Raw genomic sequence first — 18,788 nt, 5'->3', positions numbered from 1 at the left:
TTTCAAAAGAGTTATCGCCTCCTATCATACATCAGGACCTTATATGAGCTTGGTCTTAATGATCTTGAAACCCTTGGGTTTAAATACTTCGAATAAATCGCACTGGCTCCAATGTAGAACTGGAATCACAAGTGATCATAATCCAAGGCAAGATCTGAAATTCTGACTGAATGGAGATGTCTTTCAATAGGCTTGGTTATAGCTCTCGAATAGTCTCTCACAGAAAACAAATAAAGGAAAACAAGAAAAGAAAGAGAATTCTCTGGAGGGCTGAGAAGCGGGAAGAAGAACTAGTGAATGGACGTCTCACCCTCAGGTTTAGGCATCTCACCTAGGGCATCTCACTCGATTGCATCCCACAGCACAACATAAGCCATATTTTTTTTTCATTCAATCAAATTCGTCTTCAATGTTGTAGCCCCTTACAAATGTATATAGAACACTCAAAATTGACTCAAACATTAAAAGAGAAAGGCCTAACCCAATCCTTAACTAATTGGGAAACTAAACTGACTAGGAAACTAAAATAACAAAGGAAATAGACTCAAAGCAGAACTCTAACTAAACTAATAAATTAAATCCCGTCTTTCTTCTTTAGGCCAATTAAAGTGGCCCATTATAAAGAAAACCCATAGGATCTAAGTCCCAACGCATGCATAACCCAACCTAAGGCTTATTTACAATAAAATAATCCCATTGAGTGATTTAGCTGCATCAATTTGCCCTCTCAAATTTTGTAGAGTGTGAGGGTGATTATACCATGGTACACATCCCTCATCAAGCCGTAGAAACATTCAGGTAGCTCTTTGATAATAAGGATGTAGTCTAGACTGTGAGGAGCTCGATCTTCAAGCTACTTTAATGGAATGATGAACTCCACATGTTCAGCTTCAACAACCTCAAATGTATCCATGGGATCATCGACATGAACACTTTCAACCATTGTATTCTTAACCTTCACAATTTCAATCTCAAGCTCCTTAGGATTTTCCTTTTGTCTGTTCACAGCCATCACTGCTATTGTAGTGTCGAGTTCCTCAGTCTCAATCTCATTGTCCATTGTGGCAACCTTGTTGCTTTCAAATTCTTCCACATGAGTCTCGTTGATGGAAACATCAATGACTAGCTCTTCCTTGACAATAGGAATTGCTGGAATTTCTTCAACACTAACCTCAACTTTTGACTCTAGTTCATTGGTTGGAGGTGTCTTCTCTTGTTGCTCTTTTGCAATTTGTTGCAACATAGTGGTCACGTGGTCAAACAATTCTTTCATGCTCTTGTCACCTGTGGGTGGCTTTTGGGGTGTAATTGGAGGAAACTCTGGTGGAAGGAAGTATATATTTCGTTGACGTTTAAATAGGTACATGCGTGCCAACTCATATTGCATCTTGTCCCAAGTTCTAGGTTCACGCCCTTAAGCTTGAAGTTGCCTGTCACAGACTCTCCATTGTATTTGAGCACAATCTCTCATCTCGGAGTCAGTATCGGTCACCGTATCGATCGACTAAATTTAAGATATGTATCGGAGGGGTATCGTATCATACCGGAAATACTTTAAACCATGCTTGGAGCAAATATATCTAAGTTGTTGCATCTCTGTCAAGTTGTTGTTGTCAAAGTACATGTTCAGTTCATTTACCCATTCAAGGAAGATGTATGAAGAAAGTTTCTCACAAAATTCATGTGGCTCCATCTTTTGTCTAGCTAGGCTCTGATACCAAATAATGTAGAACTAGAATCACAAGTGATTCTAATCCTAGGCAGGATCTGAAATTCTGACTGAATAGAGAAGATGTCCTCCAATAGGATTGGTTCTAGTTCTCGAACACTCTCTCACAACAAACAAATAAAAGGAATATAAGAAGAGAGAGAATTCTCGATGGAGGGTTGAGAAGGGGGAAGAAGGACTAGTGAATGGGCGTCTCTACCTCAGGTTTAGGCATCTCACCTAGGGCATCACCCAACTGCATCCCACAACACAACATAAGCCATCTTTTTTTTCATTCAATCAAATTCATCTTCAATGTTGTAGCCCTTTACAAAAGGCTCAAAATTGACTCAAACACTAAAAAGGAAAGGCCTAACTCAATCCTTAACTAATTGAGAAACTTAAACTGAATAGGAAACTGAAATAACAGAGGAAATAGACTCAAAACAGGATTCTAGTTAAACTAATAAATTAAATCCCATTTTTGTACTTTCTACCCATATATATATTTTTTATGAACAAATAATTCATTACCAAGGAAAAGAATATACCAAAGGGAAAAAGTGGGCGGAAAGAAGGGGGGACTCAAAAGGGATCAAACCTCAAGGGAGGGGAGAGATCTAGTCCCTCAGAACTAGGGAGACATCAATTGGGGGTGGGGGAGACCCCAGGAGACAACAATTAATTTGTTCCTTTGGGTGTCACGAACCAGGCACAAGGGAAGTAAACTGATCTTGGACGAGACATCAATGTAGATGGCTTTCCAAATCCCTTCAAGAGAACGAGATTTGGTGGTCTATCTATGAAGGTTACGTTCCATCCAAAGGTGGCTAACGGTGGCGCAAAAGGCGAGCTTTCCAACTGTGTCACATATAGAAGAACCGTTTATGGTCATGTCTACCCAAATCCACTCACGGCCAAGGGGAAGGCTAGCAAGAGCGGAGTACTCTCTTCCAGATGGAAGTGGCTAAGGGACAAGATAAGAATAGATGGTCAACATCTTTAGTACCATTCCAGCATAGACAATAGGAGGTGGGAACCTGGATGTGACGGAAGTTGAGAAAGGATTGCGTGGGAAGGCAGTAGGAGAGGGCACGACAGACAGTGAAACTATGGTGAGGGATGTGCCCTTTAAACCAAATGATGTTCTGCTAAGGAATTAAAGGGTCTATGGAATGGATGTAGTTCTAGGCGGAGGCTGGGGAGAATAAGCCCGAGGAGGAGGGCAGCCAGGTAACTTTATCCTCAAAACCTTTGTGTCCTGGGGGGATTTTTGGGGGGGGGGGAGGAAGGACCAAAGGTCAGCTAGGGAAGGGAGAAGGGGGGGAGGGGACCAGTCATTAAGGGAGCGAATGGAAGCCACGGTGGCAGATCTGGTGGATCTAGAGGAAGAGATGATTCTAGGGGAGACAAGGGGCAGGAGAATGCCAGTGGGGTGCCAAGAGTTTAGCCAGAGGGAAGTGGAGGAGTCGTTGCCAATGGTACAGGAGATTGCAGGAAGGTTAAGGGGCCTAAGTTTGAGAATGTTATGCCAAATCTAGGAAGCATCTGGGGGGGAGACAGTCCAAAGGGAATCATTTATAAGGGGGACAGATAGACCCAGAAGACCCAGATGTTGCATTGTCTGGAGGCAACCTTCCAAATGAGCTTGAGGATGGCTGAGGAATTGATATCTTTAATTTGGTAGGCCTAGGCCTCCTTCAGATTTAGGACGATAGACATTTGACCAGCTTATGGAATGGAGGAATTTGGTAATGCCAGTATCTTTCCAAAGGAAGGCATATAGAAGAGAGTCAATGGCTTTGGATGTGAAGGCGGGGAGCGAGAAGATGCCGGTCCAGTAAAGATAGAGATTGTAGAACAGATTGGATAAAGACAAGGCGACTAGCATGGGAGAGGAGCTTACGTTTTTGAAGTTTCTTCTGGATGGAGTCAAGGATGGGAGAGCAATGGTGAAAAGAAAGACTAGAGGATAGAAGGGGGAGGTTGAGGTATCTAACAGGGAGGTCAAGATATCTAACAGGGAGGGAGCCCAGAGAGAATCCAGAGATGGCAAGGAGTTGGGATTCAAAGATGTGGATGGAGGCCATAAAATTGGAAATGAAGGTAGGGTAGAGAAGATCATGAGATCATCAGCAAAGGCAAGATGGGTGAGCATGATAGATTTGCATTTGGGAATGGGAGAAATAAGGGTCAATGGAGGATTGGATGGATCTGGAAAGGACTTCAAGGGCTAGATAGAAGAGGAAAGGAGAAAGAGAGTAGCCCTGCCTGATACCCACCGAAGAAGAAAAGTAGCCAGCAGGACTGCCATTGATGAGGACAAAGAAGTGGGGGGGGGTGGAAATACAGGTAAGAATTCAATGGACAAAAGAAGGGGGGGGAAGGACATTTGAAGGAGGACAGAAGAGACGAAATCCAGCGGATAGAGTCAAAGGCCTTGTGGATGTCAATCTTGAGAAGGGCAGAAGAGGAATGAGACTTTCGGTTAAAACCTCTAACAATCTCATGACAAAAGATAATGTTATCAGAGATACTTCTACCAGCAATAAAGGTGGATTGGTTAGGGCTAACAAGGGAATTGATGACCTTTTGAATCCGATTGGCAAGGATTTTGACAATGAATTTGTAGAGAAGATTGCAGAGAGAGAGAGGACTGAAGTCTGACATACATTGAGCACCCTTTTTCTTGGGGATGAGGTAGAGAAATGAGTGATTGATGCCAGAGATTTGGAAGGGATTGAGGAAGAAGCTATGGATGGCAAAGATGAGATCATCACGAATGATGTGCCAGCAGGTGGAGAAGAATCCCATGCTGAAGTTGTCCGGGCCCGGACCCATATTGGATTTGTGGTGAAGGACAGTTGAGAGAATCTCGTCATCTGAAGGGATGGCCCGAAGGGAAGGAAGAAGGTGATCAGGAATGAATTTATCAAGGGTGTTGGGGGGAAGGGAAGTGAGGGGGGGAAGAAGAGGGAGGGTGGAAAAGGTCTTCAAAGCAGGAGACAACTTCAGCTTTAATGTCCGAGGGGGAGAGGAGATCAGAGCCAAAACGAGAGATGAGTTTGAGAGTGGAGTTAGAATTAGTTTTGGCTTTGAGGGATCGATGAAAGTAGGCTGAGTTGGAATCTCCAAGCTCAAGCCATTTGATGCTGGATTTCTGACAGAGAAAAGATTCTTGCTGGGCCAGGCGGGAAGAGAGTTCCCGGGCAACTATCTTTTCGTCATTAGCCTGGGAGGAGTTAAGGGGGTCAAGGCTAAGCCTGGATTGGATGAGGTCAAGGTTCTCTTGGCAAGAGGAGACTTGGGCAGAGATGTTACCAAAAGTGGAGATGTTCCAGGCTTTGAGAGCTGCCTTGACATTCATTAGCTTTTTGGAAAAAGCTAAAAGAGGAGAGGAGACAGTAGTTGGAATGGCCCAAGTATCCCTGACTAAGGGGATGAAGTCATCATGAAGTGACCACATGTCAAAAAAATTGAAAGGTTTAGGGCCAAAGTGTGGGGCTAGACAAAGAGGGCTATGGGGGGAGTGGTCAAAGATGCCAGGGAGATCGAAGGTGGCATGGGAGGCAGGAAAAGAGGTAAGCCAAGCTTCATTGACAAGAAGACGATCCAATTTGTAAGCCATGCGATCGATCCTTCTTGGCGATTATGCCAGGTGAATTTGGATCCAGACCATCTGAGGTTATCCATTCCAATATCCTCGATGCAACCATTGAAGGAGTCAGAAGGAGTGTATATGGGGGCACCTCCAAGCTTTTCACGGGTAGCTCGGACCACATTAAAATCTCCTCCAATACCGCAGGGAAGGGAAGGGTGGGAGAAGGAGAAGGAGAGAAGGTTGGACCAAAGGGAAAGTCTGTCTGGGGCGCGGTTATGGGCATAGACCGCAGAGAAGAAAGAGATAGGGGAGCCCGAGGGGGTGGGAGAAGGAGAGGTGAATAACTTGGGAGGAAGAGGCAATGGGAGAGATGTTGATAGAGAGAGGGTTCTAGAGAATCCAAATACAGCCATTAGGGGAATGAGCGTAATTGGAAGTGAATGAACAGGAAGGGGCAATAAAGGAAGCAATTCGGGGAGCATTATCTTCAAGAACACGGGTTTCCAGGAGACAACAAATGATGGCTTTGGATGACTTGATACGGGAACGAATGGGGGCTTGTTTGGCAGAGGAATTGAGACCTTTGATGTTCCATATGGTCCAAGGGATCATTTGGAAGAGGAGTTAGAGGGCAACCGAGGCTCAACAGAGTGGGAAGGGGAGCCAGGTTTGGATTTGGTTCTGTGGGAATACTCCTTAAGTGGGGAGGGCAAGGTAGTGGTGGATGGTTTGTGGCTTGTGAGACCTTTGGGGCAGAGATGGGTAGATAAAACCTTCTTCTTGGGAGTAGTTGTAATTGTACTGATATGGGCAAGTGTGGACTCAGTATCGGTAGTAGGCCTAGTTGGTATTAGCGGGTCCTGATTCATAGTGAGGTAGGAAGCCTAGCGCGGGAGGCCAGGGTGAAAGCACCAGCAGCCATGGAAGGCCTCAGGATCAGGCATATCTGGAAAATTGTCTGATGTAGGAGCCAAGTGACGCAAGAGTGGCAGAGACGTCCTCGAGGAGTCGTTGACGCCTTCCAAGGCGTGAGATGGCATGGAGGTTGTGGGGAGCACAACGGGGGTATCAACACTCAGCGGAAGGCCAGGCAATATCGCGGCAAGCTGAGTTATGCATGGGGAGGAACAGGTAGAACCCAAAGGAGCGTTGAATGAAATAGCTGGAGGAGAGTAGGGGCAGACGCCTTCCAAGGCTAACGGGGGAGCAGTGACAGTAGGGGGACTTGGCGGAAGGCCAAGCATAGTCGGCGAAGGTACCAGGAGAGTGGCGATGGTCGCCGACGTGCAAGGCTCACCAACAGTGGGAGGAGTAACAACAAGGATTGGGGCGATGATTGGAGAAGCCAAAAGGGTGGAGCAGGCGTCGTCCAAGGCAGTAGGGCATACCAGAGAGGTCCCAGGAGGCGACTGCATGGCGGAGCCTTGCGGGTAAAGAAGCGGGTGAAGAAGATGATGGGTGGTGGGTTTGGATAGTGGAAGGAAGATGATGGGTGAGGGGGGGTGAGGGTAAAGTGGAAGGAGACGGGTCGAGAGTGTCCGATGGACCAGAACATGGATCAGGAAAGATAAACGGACTCTCACCCAGGTTGTAAAGATTACCTGAATAGAGAGGGTGGGTCAAGGGGAATTTAGAAAACTTGGATATGAGTTGAACTAAGGAGGAATTGACTGAGAGGGATGAAAGGAGAGTCTAGTCGGATTGGGGTGTTTGGTTTGGTTGAAGAGGATAAAGGCGGAAGGCTCGTGGTTAACATAGGGTTACAGAGAGAGTTCTCGCCAATTGCTAGGAGCTAGGGAGAGGAAGCAGGGGGAAGGTCAGAGATAGAGGGGACAGGAGAGAGAGAGAGAGCTACTACATGGCACAAGGCAGGGTTGTCGTTGGCCAAGGGGGGAGAGGAGAACAAAGCAATAGGAATGTCAGGGCAAAGGCGAGGTGGAAGGGCTAGGGCATCAGTAGGCCCATCAGGGGCAAGCTAAGTAGGAGAAGCAGTTAATGTCTTCGGGTAAATCCTTTGGACCGATGGTTACAGGTGAAGAAGTCGAGACAACCGAAGATGTCGCCGGCGGTCTGAAAGTCTGGCCTCTTTTCCTTATGAATTTTTTCCTTAGGAGTTGAACATCGGTGAGGGTATCTGAATGTATAGTATCCAAGGTAGAGCTGTCCAGAGGAGCTACAGGATCGACAGTGGAGTCGACGATGGTTTCCCCTACTGTTGAGATGTTGGATCTTCCATTTACATCTTATTTTTTATTTTTCCTCATTTTTTTTTTTAATAAAGGACTGTGGAGTGCCTAAAACATTTGCAAATGGTTGAAGTGGCCCATTGCAAAGAAAACTCATAGGATCAAAGCCCCAACACATACATAACCCAACCTAGGGCTTATTTGCAATAAAATAAGCCCATTGAGTGACTTATCTGCATCAGGCTTGTTTAGTCCTACCTGGAATCAAATCTACATAGAATGTTTACTCTTGTCAATGACAGCTTGTTGGTGGTTTTTTCTAGCGAGAAATTTTCATTTCTGTACTTCTTTAAGTTACAGTTGTTATGCAAAAGGCCCAAAACCCGGCCCAGTAGTTGCATGTACTTAACAAACAAATTATTTCAAGTCACAAAGAATACCATCTCCAAACAGATTCTTTATCTTACAATGCCTTGCTTATCTTAGCTCGATTGTTTGGCTCCTCACTGTTGTATCCATTGGAAAGAGAAATTATAACTAGCTGCAAGGTAATTGTAGTTTTTATCAAATATGGAAATTCCATTGTTTGATGAACTTGTTTCTATCCATCTCATAACATTAGTGACATCACCTTCTGGAACATCATGATCAAGGCTTGAAGATGCCCTCTTGCATAGAGTCTGAAGAGGCTTCCATCACAACAGTGGTACTTAATCCCAAAAGAGCCTGGATTCTTTACCAAGCATCCATCAAAGTTTGTTTAACTGAACCTTCTTCCAGGGTGGGGGGTTTGGGGTGACCACTACTGCAATCCTGTCTCTAATGCCTTGAAAATATATGGTGCTTCCTATCCCTAAGAATATGGTGCACGGAGATGTCTCTCAACAAGTCATCAGAAGCAGTTTAATTGGATTTTGATCCTACTTGCCCTTCATTACTGCTTGAGCCTTTGAATACTTGAAACCATGGTTTGAAATTTCAACTGAAATGTTGAAATTTTGCAGTCTAGCAACAATCAAACTATTGCGTGTGCTAATGCGCAACGGTGGTCATAGATCAGCTAGCGCTCAGGTGTGTGCTAACATGTGGAAGGACTTGCTTGGTTCTCATGGTTCACACGTCAAAGTGCTTCGGAAGGTGTCAGTAGGTGCGCGGAGACGGAGCCCAGCATGTTCGCCCAGTATTATTTCAGTTTCATAGCGCACAAAAAAAAATGATATGCGAAGTAAAAAGAATAATATTTCGCATAAAATGAGCGAGATAAAATTATCAAAAATTTGAAATTTTGGTCCAAATAATCGAAATGCCCCATTGCTTCATATAAAATATCAACTCGAAATTGGGGAATTGTGTCTAAATTGCTAGAATGCTTCAAATTTCTTCAGAAACTTACAATTCATTGAGGACTAAACTTCTCCAAACTCGTCTAAGCTTCCTCGATAAGATTGCAAAGAGATATTTGGGTTTAAACTTCAAGAAAGAGATACAATAACAACAACAAACTCAGCCTTGTCCCAGCTTAATGGGGTCGGTTACATGGATCGGAGAAAAATGGAGAAATGAAAGTAAAAGGAAAGAAGCCCTGCAACAACAAGTCAGGAAAATCTCAGCTATTGGCTACATGGATCCCTGCCATCCAGTTGGCTCTATCTGAGGCTATACTTGGGACATGACCTAGATTATGGATGTCAATCTTCGCTACAACTTCTGTGGTCATTTTAGGCCTGCCCCTAGCTCTTTCCATCTTGGTTCAATTTTTTTGTTAGATTATATAAGGGAAAGTATACAGAATGGTACATGATACATTTACATCCTAGGTTCTGAAGTCAAACTGCCACTTGGGTGTTTTTTCCCCCAATCTAATGATTCAAACATGTGTAAACATGCTTTAATGGTTAATCCATGAAATTTGAAGGAAAAATTCTAGGTTTTGGCCATTTCAGTGGTTCTTTCGGTCTGGGCCAGGTCAAAATGGGCACTGAAATTGAAATCCTGAACCTTGCCTGAAACAGTCTTGTATTATGATCCTCCCAAATATGCCCCGGTGCTGCTCTCTAGATTCTCTGCGAGAACTTGCTTATGTTTCCAAAAGTGGTCACATGCCAAAAGCAAAACAATTCCTTCACATTCTCCAGTGATGCCTGGTCATTGGGAATGCAGCAGACAGACTTCGGGCCAAATTTGTTTGTAAGGAGCAAAAAAACAGAAATAAATTCTTGACTGTCCCCTCACTCTCCTTGCACATGTGGTGAACAGAAGGATGTAGGAACAAACCACCTTGGTATCCCTGCTGATACAAATTCTATTGATCACCTTTTGGTGATTAATTTTCCCATTCTTATGCCCTGCATTTCAATGGAACTTTGGCTTTACACAGCACTTTGTTGGGAAAAAGGCCTCTAGGTTGCTCAGGATTATCATCTTTATAAACGCTTTGACACACTGCAATAATGAACAGTGATTTAAACTTACTGTTTCTGTATAGAACAAAATTCAAATTCTTTTGTCCATGTGACCAACAGCCAGACGTGCATCCTGGATTAGGTTAATTAATTGTTTGATGCTCATAAACCCTCTAAATAAATAAATAAAATAAGAAGCAAATGTGGTTTTGATCTCACTACTTAATGCATTGGCATTTATTAGCATCAGAAAAAGAGTAAATCCTTAGAAACATCTTCTGCTGATGCAGATACTTCTAGACAAGTAGTTATTCCAAAAAGAATTGGAAACCCGAAATGTATCCTTTCTTACTTTCGTTCCTTCATCCTTTTTCCTTTACTTTAATTAAGGAATTCTCTGACCTGCCTAATGTTGTGTAGTGTGGGGATATTTTGCTTTTGCTGTTTACTCTTGCTGTCAGTAAGGGTCAAGGCCAGCTTTACCAGAAAATAAAATAACAACATTGTCTGACACCCTTTATAAAATTTTTTTCTCTTCTTTGTAATACCTCCAATAGTTAATTTAATATGTTCTATAAGGAGATAAGTGGAAAAGTATGCCTTTTTTGCTTCAAAATATCAATATGCACTATAGTTCCATTTCCTACAATTAAATTTACTGTCTCAAAATTCCGTTTACTTTGACTTCTTGGCTAATGACGGCATTATGGTATAGGATCCTTGTCGCCCTGGTGTCAAAGATGCTGTGCAGCTCTGCACAAATGCTGGTGTTAAGGTAGTATTACTTGTCTCCTATTCAGTTTCTCTAGATGCATTTATTGGAAGCTGCAGATTTGTTTAACCATGTAATTTAAGCTAAGACTTGTCACTACATTATGGTTAAGGTTCAAAAGTTGAAAATTGCATAGAAGTTAGCCTTTTTTCTTTTGTTTCTGCCAGATTGATTATAGATTTGCAGTATGGTATCTGTAATGACAATGATATGAATGTATGTGGCATATGAAATTAGAACCAAATATATGTATCAATGAAAGTATGCTATATTTGAACTGAGGTTGCCTAGAGGGTATTTGAACTGTGGTTGCCTGGAGGGAAAAAAAAACATTGTATACTCATGGATGTGACTGCATGTCAAGTCTTTAAGGTCGTGCCAGACACCTCCTATCCATGTTGGACACTAAAACGTGACCATATCCTTGTTAAATAGCTGACAAATCATGCTCAGATTATGCTAGATCCCTTTTGCTTCAATCTTCAGTTATTTTTCATTTACTTGTGCTTGCATCGGTATGTTGTTGTTGTTAATTGTTAAATCTTTATTCTGCCTCGGTGCTTTTGTGGTACCTATGGAGCCTGGTCTCCGTCATTCTTGTCTCTGATATGTAGGGTCAGGCTTAGAAACTGCTATAATGTGTGCTGCAGAATTGCTTTGGAAATGCTATGTTTGCCAGTTATGAGCATTTTATAGGATGAGATAAAAAATGGGTTCAGATTTCTGGTTTGAAAGCCGTCTTTGTAGTGGAACCCAATATTTAAATAGTGGATGTTGAAGAGCCTCTTATTTTTGCCTTTTTTTCTTCCCTTGTTTCTCCTACGCCTTTCTCCCCTTGCGTATGATATCTGTTCAATTGTTTCTAAATTTCTGCATTGACATCATAGTTGTTACAGCATCTTGGTGACCCAAGGTGTTGGAGGGGGCCTGAACGTCCAGGCGATACCAACAAGGTGCCTAGGCAGCTCCTAGGTGACCAAGGCACCCTTCCAGCGAGGGGTGACTGGAGGCTACGCCTTGGCAACTATGATTGACATGTCCTTCAAAGATTCATTTTTATGGGGTCCACTGTACAGATATCAGATCCTGAAATTTATGGGACTTCATAAACATGACTGATGAGTCTGGGAAATTATGGACTGGTTGGGGAATTGAAAATTTAATGTTCATTGGATTTAGTCAGTGTTGTAAGCCAGCATCATAGATTCTATCTATCTATAGGAATTAGTGGCATCGTTGGATGGTTCTCAAGAATTCTGGTTGTGTTCATGACACATTGTATCTATGTTTTTATGGTCCAAGTTATTTGATTTAGTAATGGAGAAGCATTTCCAACGAGCAGGTACGCATGGTCACGGGTGACAATCTTCAGACAGCAAGAGCAATTGCTTTGGAATGTGGGATACTTGCTTCAGATGCAGATGCTACAGAGCCAAATCTCATTGAAGGAAGGGTATTCCGTGCGAAGTCTGAGAAAGAAAGAGAAGAAGTAGCTGGTTTGATATCTGTATGATCAGAGCAGTCCAAAAATATTTCTACTTAAATATGTCATAGGCTATATAATTGTGCAATTTGAGCACACTTGCAACTAGAGATTTTCACTATGTTTCATTGTAGCTTAAAAGTATTATTTGTGATCTTTGATCAACAGGTAATGGGAAGGTCTTCTCCCAATGATAAGTTACTACTTGTGCAAGCACTACGGAAGAAGGGTCATGTTGTGGCAGTGACTGGAGATGGCACTAACGATGCACCTGCGTTGCATGAGGTATGATATTTCTTTTGCTGCTCTTAAAGTGTGTATGACGTAATGTACAAACTGTAGAAGTTCGTTATTCTAACCTGTACCCCTCCACAACACATGTTTGTGGTGGATTCAGGTTAAAAATTTGATAGTCCCCCTTGAGAAAGTCTTCTATTAGGTGAACTTTCCATGTCACACGACTCCTTTATTTTATTTTATTTTACCGGGAAACCTACAGAAGTGAGAATGGGAAGAGGAAAAGGAAATCCTACGGGTTGGATTGCTCGTGTGTCCATGGGACAAAACCCATTGGAAATGGATGGTGTGAGTTTGTCAAATGCTCAACAAGCTGCTACATTAGCGGCGCATAAACCATGTTCATCAACCAAGCTTGTTCAGTGGTCGTAACGGTTAAAAATTTGATAATCCCCCTTCAGAAAGTCTTCTATTAGGTGAACTTTCCAGGTCGCACAACTCTTTTATTTTATTTTATTTTTTTCCACCAGGGGGGGGGGGAGGAGGCGGTAAATCTATAGGGTCTGGATCCTGCTTCGGTTTTGATTGAGGTGGCATCAATTCTTTGATGCAATACCCTTGTATTTTATTTGAAAATGACTTTGTAGTGTACTTTAAATTTTCTTCTCTCCTGCACTTCAAATGGAATTCAAATTGTATTGCAATTTCTGTATGAGCTTATCTTATCAACACTTCAAATCATTGCATTGGATTTTAGGCAGATATAGGTCTTGCAATGGGCATTGCGGGAACAGAAGTCGCTAAAGAAAGCTCAGATATCATTATTCTGGATGACAATTTTGCTTCCGTTGTGAAGGTTAGTTTTTTGCCTGCATCAAATAAATGTAATAAAGATTAGCTTTTAGCCTATATATCAAATAAATATAAATATTTATACAATACTGTTTCCTAAAGCATATATGCATTTCTATAGTTAGATACTGTTATGAATATATTCATTATGTGAACATTTGTTGCTCTTGAAGCGACTATTTTCTCCTCCTTAGTTCTAGAGGATCCTATCTTTCTTTTCTTATTTTAGAAGGTAAAAGAAAGAGGATATCTGGCCAGTCCTGAACTTTAGTTACTTGAAGTATTGAAGGGTGATTAAATGCAGGAATAAGTTATTGATAAAATTTTGACAAAGATGTGGTATTAGCGCCTCTCTTTATTATAGATGTTCTTATACATATGCTGATGCCAGCCATACACCTTGATGGCATCAGCATGTAGTATGATCTATCAGTCCCTTCAGGCATTTACATTTATGCACCTTTGGACCTTTTTCTTGTATGCCAAGTAGCGATTCTTTGTTTTCTATTGGAAGATGATACATTTTGAATTTGGACAAAAGGGGGGGAGGGGGACCCGTTGAGATTTTTATTTCATTTTCTCCTTTACAAAGTACAGGAGGCTATGATATCACTGACAAAACAGAATATTACTAGTTTGCTAAAACTGTTGACAACATATGGCAGTGAACAAATGGGAGTTGGAGTTTCAGATAATATAAGAAGTTATCAAGTTACCATTTGAGTTTTTTTTTTTTAATTTTTTTTTAATTTTTTTTTAATTTTTTTTTAATTTTTTTTTAATTTTTTATCGAAAGTAAATATGGGTGGAGTTATGTCACAGCTTACATTTCATTTTTTTCATGCTCATGATGGATGCCACATGACAGCCCAGGTGGGCTCCAAATTTGGTGGACATGTCCACATATATTCATAGTCAAACTTTCGGGCCAATCTGTCTGAAACACCCATGTACCGTTAACAAGGTTTAAAATAAGTCGGAAAAGTGTCGGATCAAATAGAAACGACAGACCAATTAGGCAAAATGTTTCTATTGCCAGGCAGTCTTCAAATTTTGGCTGCAAAGTATCATGTCTTGCACAAACATCAGCTTGGATAACCTTCAAGTCTGCTTCACTATCCGTCCTTTTTGACAAAATGTTCCGATATTCTTCTCTCCAAAGAGGATGAACTTTACCGCAAAACCCTAAGTTGCCAATTAACTCGGTGCTTAATTTCCGTGAATAATTTTAAGGCTGAAATTTGACATGTGGCTTATGCAGAGCATTCTTTAGCTATCCAATGGTTGGATTTTCTACTTCACTTTTCCACGTGGCAGAATAAGAGCCATGGCCACAATGTATTTGTCACAAGTGTGGTGCCAACAAGATCTTGCCTGTTCTAAATATGCTGCTATTTGATAGTACAATCATCAGCTATTTAAATTTTTCGTGATTTACCTTTTTTATAATTCATATCCAGATTCTATCATGCTATTTTGCCTTATTAATATGATACAGTTTCATGTTTCCCTTTGCACTGGATATTTTCTCAACTCCTCACAATGTTTAATTTGTGATGGAAAATTTATCTTAAAACTTTGCTACTGTTGGAATTTGCTTCAATGTAGCCTGTATACTAGGCCCTATATTTAGATGTGTTGTTCTTTTCTAGATAAATGTCCATATAGGGATTGAAGAATTTCATGCCCATTTCATTAATCATGTTGATATCTTGATATATCGTTTTTTCCGGTATTAATAAGATCTAATTTTTTGTTCTTCCTTTTCATAGTCTTGTCAATCTGCTTATTTGTATTTCATATGCTTGAACTAGGTTGTTCGCTGGGGGCGTTCAGTCTATGCAAATATTCAGAAGTTCATCCAATTTCAGCTCACTGTGAATGTTGCAGCCCTTGTAATTAATGTTGTAGCTGCAGTTTCCACTGGTGATGTTCCTTTAAATGCTGTGCAGGTTTGAAAATCTCTCTGTAGCTCCCCTCCTCCCTTGTTTATCCTATAGTTGTAAATTCTTCGATTTAGTTGCGAATTATTTGGCTGAACCTAATAATATGAATTATTCCGCCCTAATACAACTTTTTCTCAAAGATTTTAACAAAATCACAACTTTTAAGCTCAAACGAATTATTTGGCCAAATCCGGATTATACGAATAATTCTGCTTTATTTAATAAACTTTTTAAAAAATATTAAACTGATAAAAAAATATTTTAATTTAATAAAAATACATATAGAATTTGATTAATGGCCACTTGGGAAAAAAAAGAAAAATAAAAATGGGAAAAAGAACTGTCCCTGGTCGCGCCCTCTACGCCATGACACAGGGAGTGCAAAAAGACTGTCCTACCCCCGTGTGGTCGATGCCTCTGCCTGCCTTCTCATTGGCCGCATGCTGGTGCAGTAGCCACACGGCCAAGTACTGTTCTAACGCTCTATAATAAATGTTAACTAAGGGGAATCTCCCATGATGAGTGATATTGTTTGGTACTCCATGGTCCATACCCCCCAAGTTCAATTGTAAGTTGGTGACCAATCTATTAGGGTAGACCCCTTCTGGTTGTTTCAGGTCTATCTAACGTGGGTCTAAAGTGCTATGCCCCTCTTATTTATAGGGAATTCCTCCTATTGTTTCATGTTTATCTGATGTGGTACTAAAGTCACTAAATTACTGTGTTGTAAAATTATCTATCCTCCTTTCTAGTAACTATGCCTACAGAAGACTAGTTGAATAGCATTATTTTGGTCATAAATTCATAATATTACAATACAAATATGGTTTTTTTTTTTTTCCTTCTTGGATCTTTCAACAAATTCAAGGAACCCTTTGCTAACAATTCAAAATGAGCTTTATATGAAACTCTACTTAGGCTATAAGATCTTGTAGCTCTATTTGACTGAGCTGGGAGTTGGCACAATCAGCAGACGTTTTGGCGAGAGCATAAAGCTGACTATTAAGACATGTACTCTTATCATCTAATTGTTTATTGAATGGTGAATTAATCAAAAGAGACATAATATTAGAACAACCACACAAGCAAACAAACAGGAATGAATGACATAGCCTGGATCCACTACACATCATCTACCACATTGATAATATGAGGCATGCGAAATAAGTACAGTAAATATTAAAAATGAACATTTGAATTTCTCGTCTGAATTTTTTAGGTCAACAAATAATTACTGAATCCAAACCCAAATTTTATTTTGCTTTTTTTTTTTTTTTTTCTTACGGATATTTTGTCTGAGCTCTTAAATTAATGGAGCAAATTGTTCTGAATATTTCTCCACCTGAATTATTCCCAAGTCTGAATTTGCTATATATCTACGATCTTGATGATTTTCTCAACCCCCATCCTTGCCTTCCTTCCTGGCAGCTTCTCTGGGTTAATCTTATTATGGACACTCTTGGAGCACTTGCATTGGCCACTGAACCACCAACGGATCACCTCATGGAAAGATCACCTGTTGGTCGCAGGTAAGAGTTCATGGATATCGAGGATGCAAGAATATGTTTTTGACATGGGAAAAACTAAAATTTTCTTTAATAATGTCAGCAATCTATACTTGCCTGTTGTCTCACCAATGATACTAGTATACTGGCAATCAATAAATGGGAAGACTCTTCTATCCCTAAATAAATTATCTCACCTGATGTGGTGTTGGGCTCCTGAAAGTAGTGAGGGTGACATGCTGTTCTCATTCACTCAATTCAATTCATTGAAACCTTTTCACAATTACTTAAGTTTTGGTTATGGTTCTGCTGATTGAACAAAAATCTTTTTGCTTACTCTCACTATTATTTACCCTTCCCAGTTCTTCTTGACTTCTTTCCAGCCCCAGGCTGGTAGATGACCCTCATCTGTTTTAAGTTTCTTGCTGTAGAAAATTGCACACTGCCATTTATTGGTAATGGTTGAGTAACGCCCATTTATGACCTCTCTCTCTCTCTCTCTCTCTCTCTCTTTTATTTCAGGGAACCTCTTATTACAAATATTATGTGGAGAAACTTAATCATACAGGTGCATCTTGTCCTTTGCTTTTTGGACATTTCCTATTAGATCCTTCCTTGGTGAAAAAATGTATTATAAAAATAAATTGGTGGAGAGTTTATTGTATATTGTTCCTTGCTGGTGATTGATTAATAATATGGGGGGATATTGCAGGCTCTCTATCAAGTGGCTGTCCTCCTTGTCCTCAATTTCTGTGGTATAAAACTACTACATTTACAGAGTGACAATGTTAACCATGCTAACAAGGTGAAGAATACCTTGATATTTAATGCGTTTGTCCTCTGTCAAGTAAGCCTCAGAACCCATACTTCCTATATTCGATGTTTTTGTTTCCTTTGCTGGTTGTACAAAATAGCTAACCATTCTAATTGCAGATATTTAATGAGTTCAATGCTCGAAAGCCAGATGAATATAATATCTTCAGTGGTGTTACTAAAAATCACCTGTTCATGTTGATAGTGGGAGTGACTCTTGTTCTGCAGGTAAAATGGGTTACGGTGTTTATTTTGTGGTCTTGCATTTGATGCATAAAATTACAGAGTAATTTCTTTGCTGGCAGGTTATCATCATTGAGTTTCTTGGGAACTTCACCAAGACAGTCAGGCTCAGTTGGAAGCTATGGCTTGTCTCGATTGCTATTGCTTTTGTGAGGTTAGTTCTGTTGTAGCTTGTATTATAGAGATATTGTGAATGGATCATTTCCATTGCTGATGTTTTCTAGCCTCGATAATGTTCTTTGTAATATAACTTTGACATCTCATGTTGCAGCTGGCCTCTTGCTCTTGTGGGGAAACTCATACCAGTTCCTGAAACTCCTCTTAGTGAGCTACTCTCACCATGTACAAGACTAGTTCGATCGAGACGGACTAGTAATTAGAACCCACAACTCTCATACCTGGTAAAGGCACTGACTTTATGTGCTTTAAAGTTGGATTAAGTGCTAGGCGAATTTGACATTTTTTTCAGGTCAAAGATGGGTCAACGAAAAGATGCTTTGCTGGGGGGATTTTACTCTGTTTTCAAGTGCTCAGACATCATAGGGTTAATGCTGATAGCATATTTCTTTACATATTATAACATTGAGTGTAATGAAAAAAATTATGTAGCTTGGTTTTTTGGCTTCAAGTGGTTGGTACCAAGTGCTGTTGAAAATTGTGTAAATGAAAGGAATTGTGAAAAACCAACTTAATGCCCCTACCTAACAAAATTGTGTAAATGAAAGGAATTGTGAAAAACCAACTTAATGGCCCTACTTAACTATGAGTGATGAGTGGTGGAAAGGATTTATTATAATTATAATTATTATTATTATTATTATTAAATTTTTTTTTTTCAAGTAAGTGAGTAAAGGATGGAGGCTTCTTTTTTCGCAAATTTTATTCTGGTTATAATGGACACAATGTACCTGTGCAATGCCCTCTCCCGCACTCAATTGGTTTGGCATGGGAGATTTCATCCCATATTTCACTCTCATCTTTAAGATATTATGGCTATCTTTTTCAGATTTATGTAGTTTTAATCTGGTTTTGTTAGGAAC

At 40.6% G+C, this 18,788-nt stretch overlaps 1 protein-coding gene across 2 annotated transcripts in view; it reads left to right on the top strand.

The window, feature by feature from the left end:
- LOC122070759 (calcium-transporting ATPase 10, plasma membrane-type-like) overlaps positions 1–18,490 on the top strand; it is an 89,461-nt gene extending 70,971 nt beyond the window's left edge. For both annotated transcript variants that reach the window (XM_042634964.1, XM_042634957.1), the window contains exons 24-35: positions 10,613–10,672; positions 12,012–12,176; positions 12,321–12,437; positions 13,147–13,245; positions 15,056–15,193; positions 16,616–16,716; positions 17,215–17,260; positions 17,405–17,539; positions 17,626–17,733; positions 17,811–17,902; positions 18,020–18,149; positions 18,218–18,490. In XM_042634964.1, the coding sequence (XP_042490898.1) occupies positions 10,613–10,672; positions 12,012–12,176; positions 12,321–12,437; positions 13,147–13,245; positions 15,056–15,193; positions 16,616–16,716; positions 17,215–17,260; positions 17,405–17,539; positions 17,626–17,733; positions 17,811–17,902; positions 18,020–18,128 (1,170 nt within the window). In that variant the 3' untranslated portion in view covers positions 18,129–18,149; positions 18,218–18,490. The remainder of the gene's footprint in view (positions 1–10,612; positions 10,673–12,011; positions 12,177–12,320; positions 12,438–13,146; positions 13,246–15,055; positions 15,194–16,615; positions 16,717–17,214; positions 17,261–17,404; positions 17,540–17,625; positions 17,734–17,810; positions 17,903–18,019; positions 18,150–18,217) is intronic.
- The last annotated feature ends 298 nt before the right edge of the window (positions 18,491–18,788 follow it).

The sequence above is a fragment of the Macadamia integrifolia genome, chromosome 2 (assembly GCF_013358625.1).
Source record: "Macadamia integrifolia cultivar HAES 741 chromosome 2, SCU_Mint_v3, whole genome shotgun sequence".
In the NCBI taxonomy this organism is placed as follows: Eukaryota; Viridiplantae; Streptophyta; class Magnoliopsida; order Proteales; family Proteaceae; genus Macadamia; species Macadamia integrifolia.
Note: the sequence above shows the minus strand (reverse complement) of the source record. Positions and strands in the feature narration are given on the sequence as shown.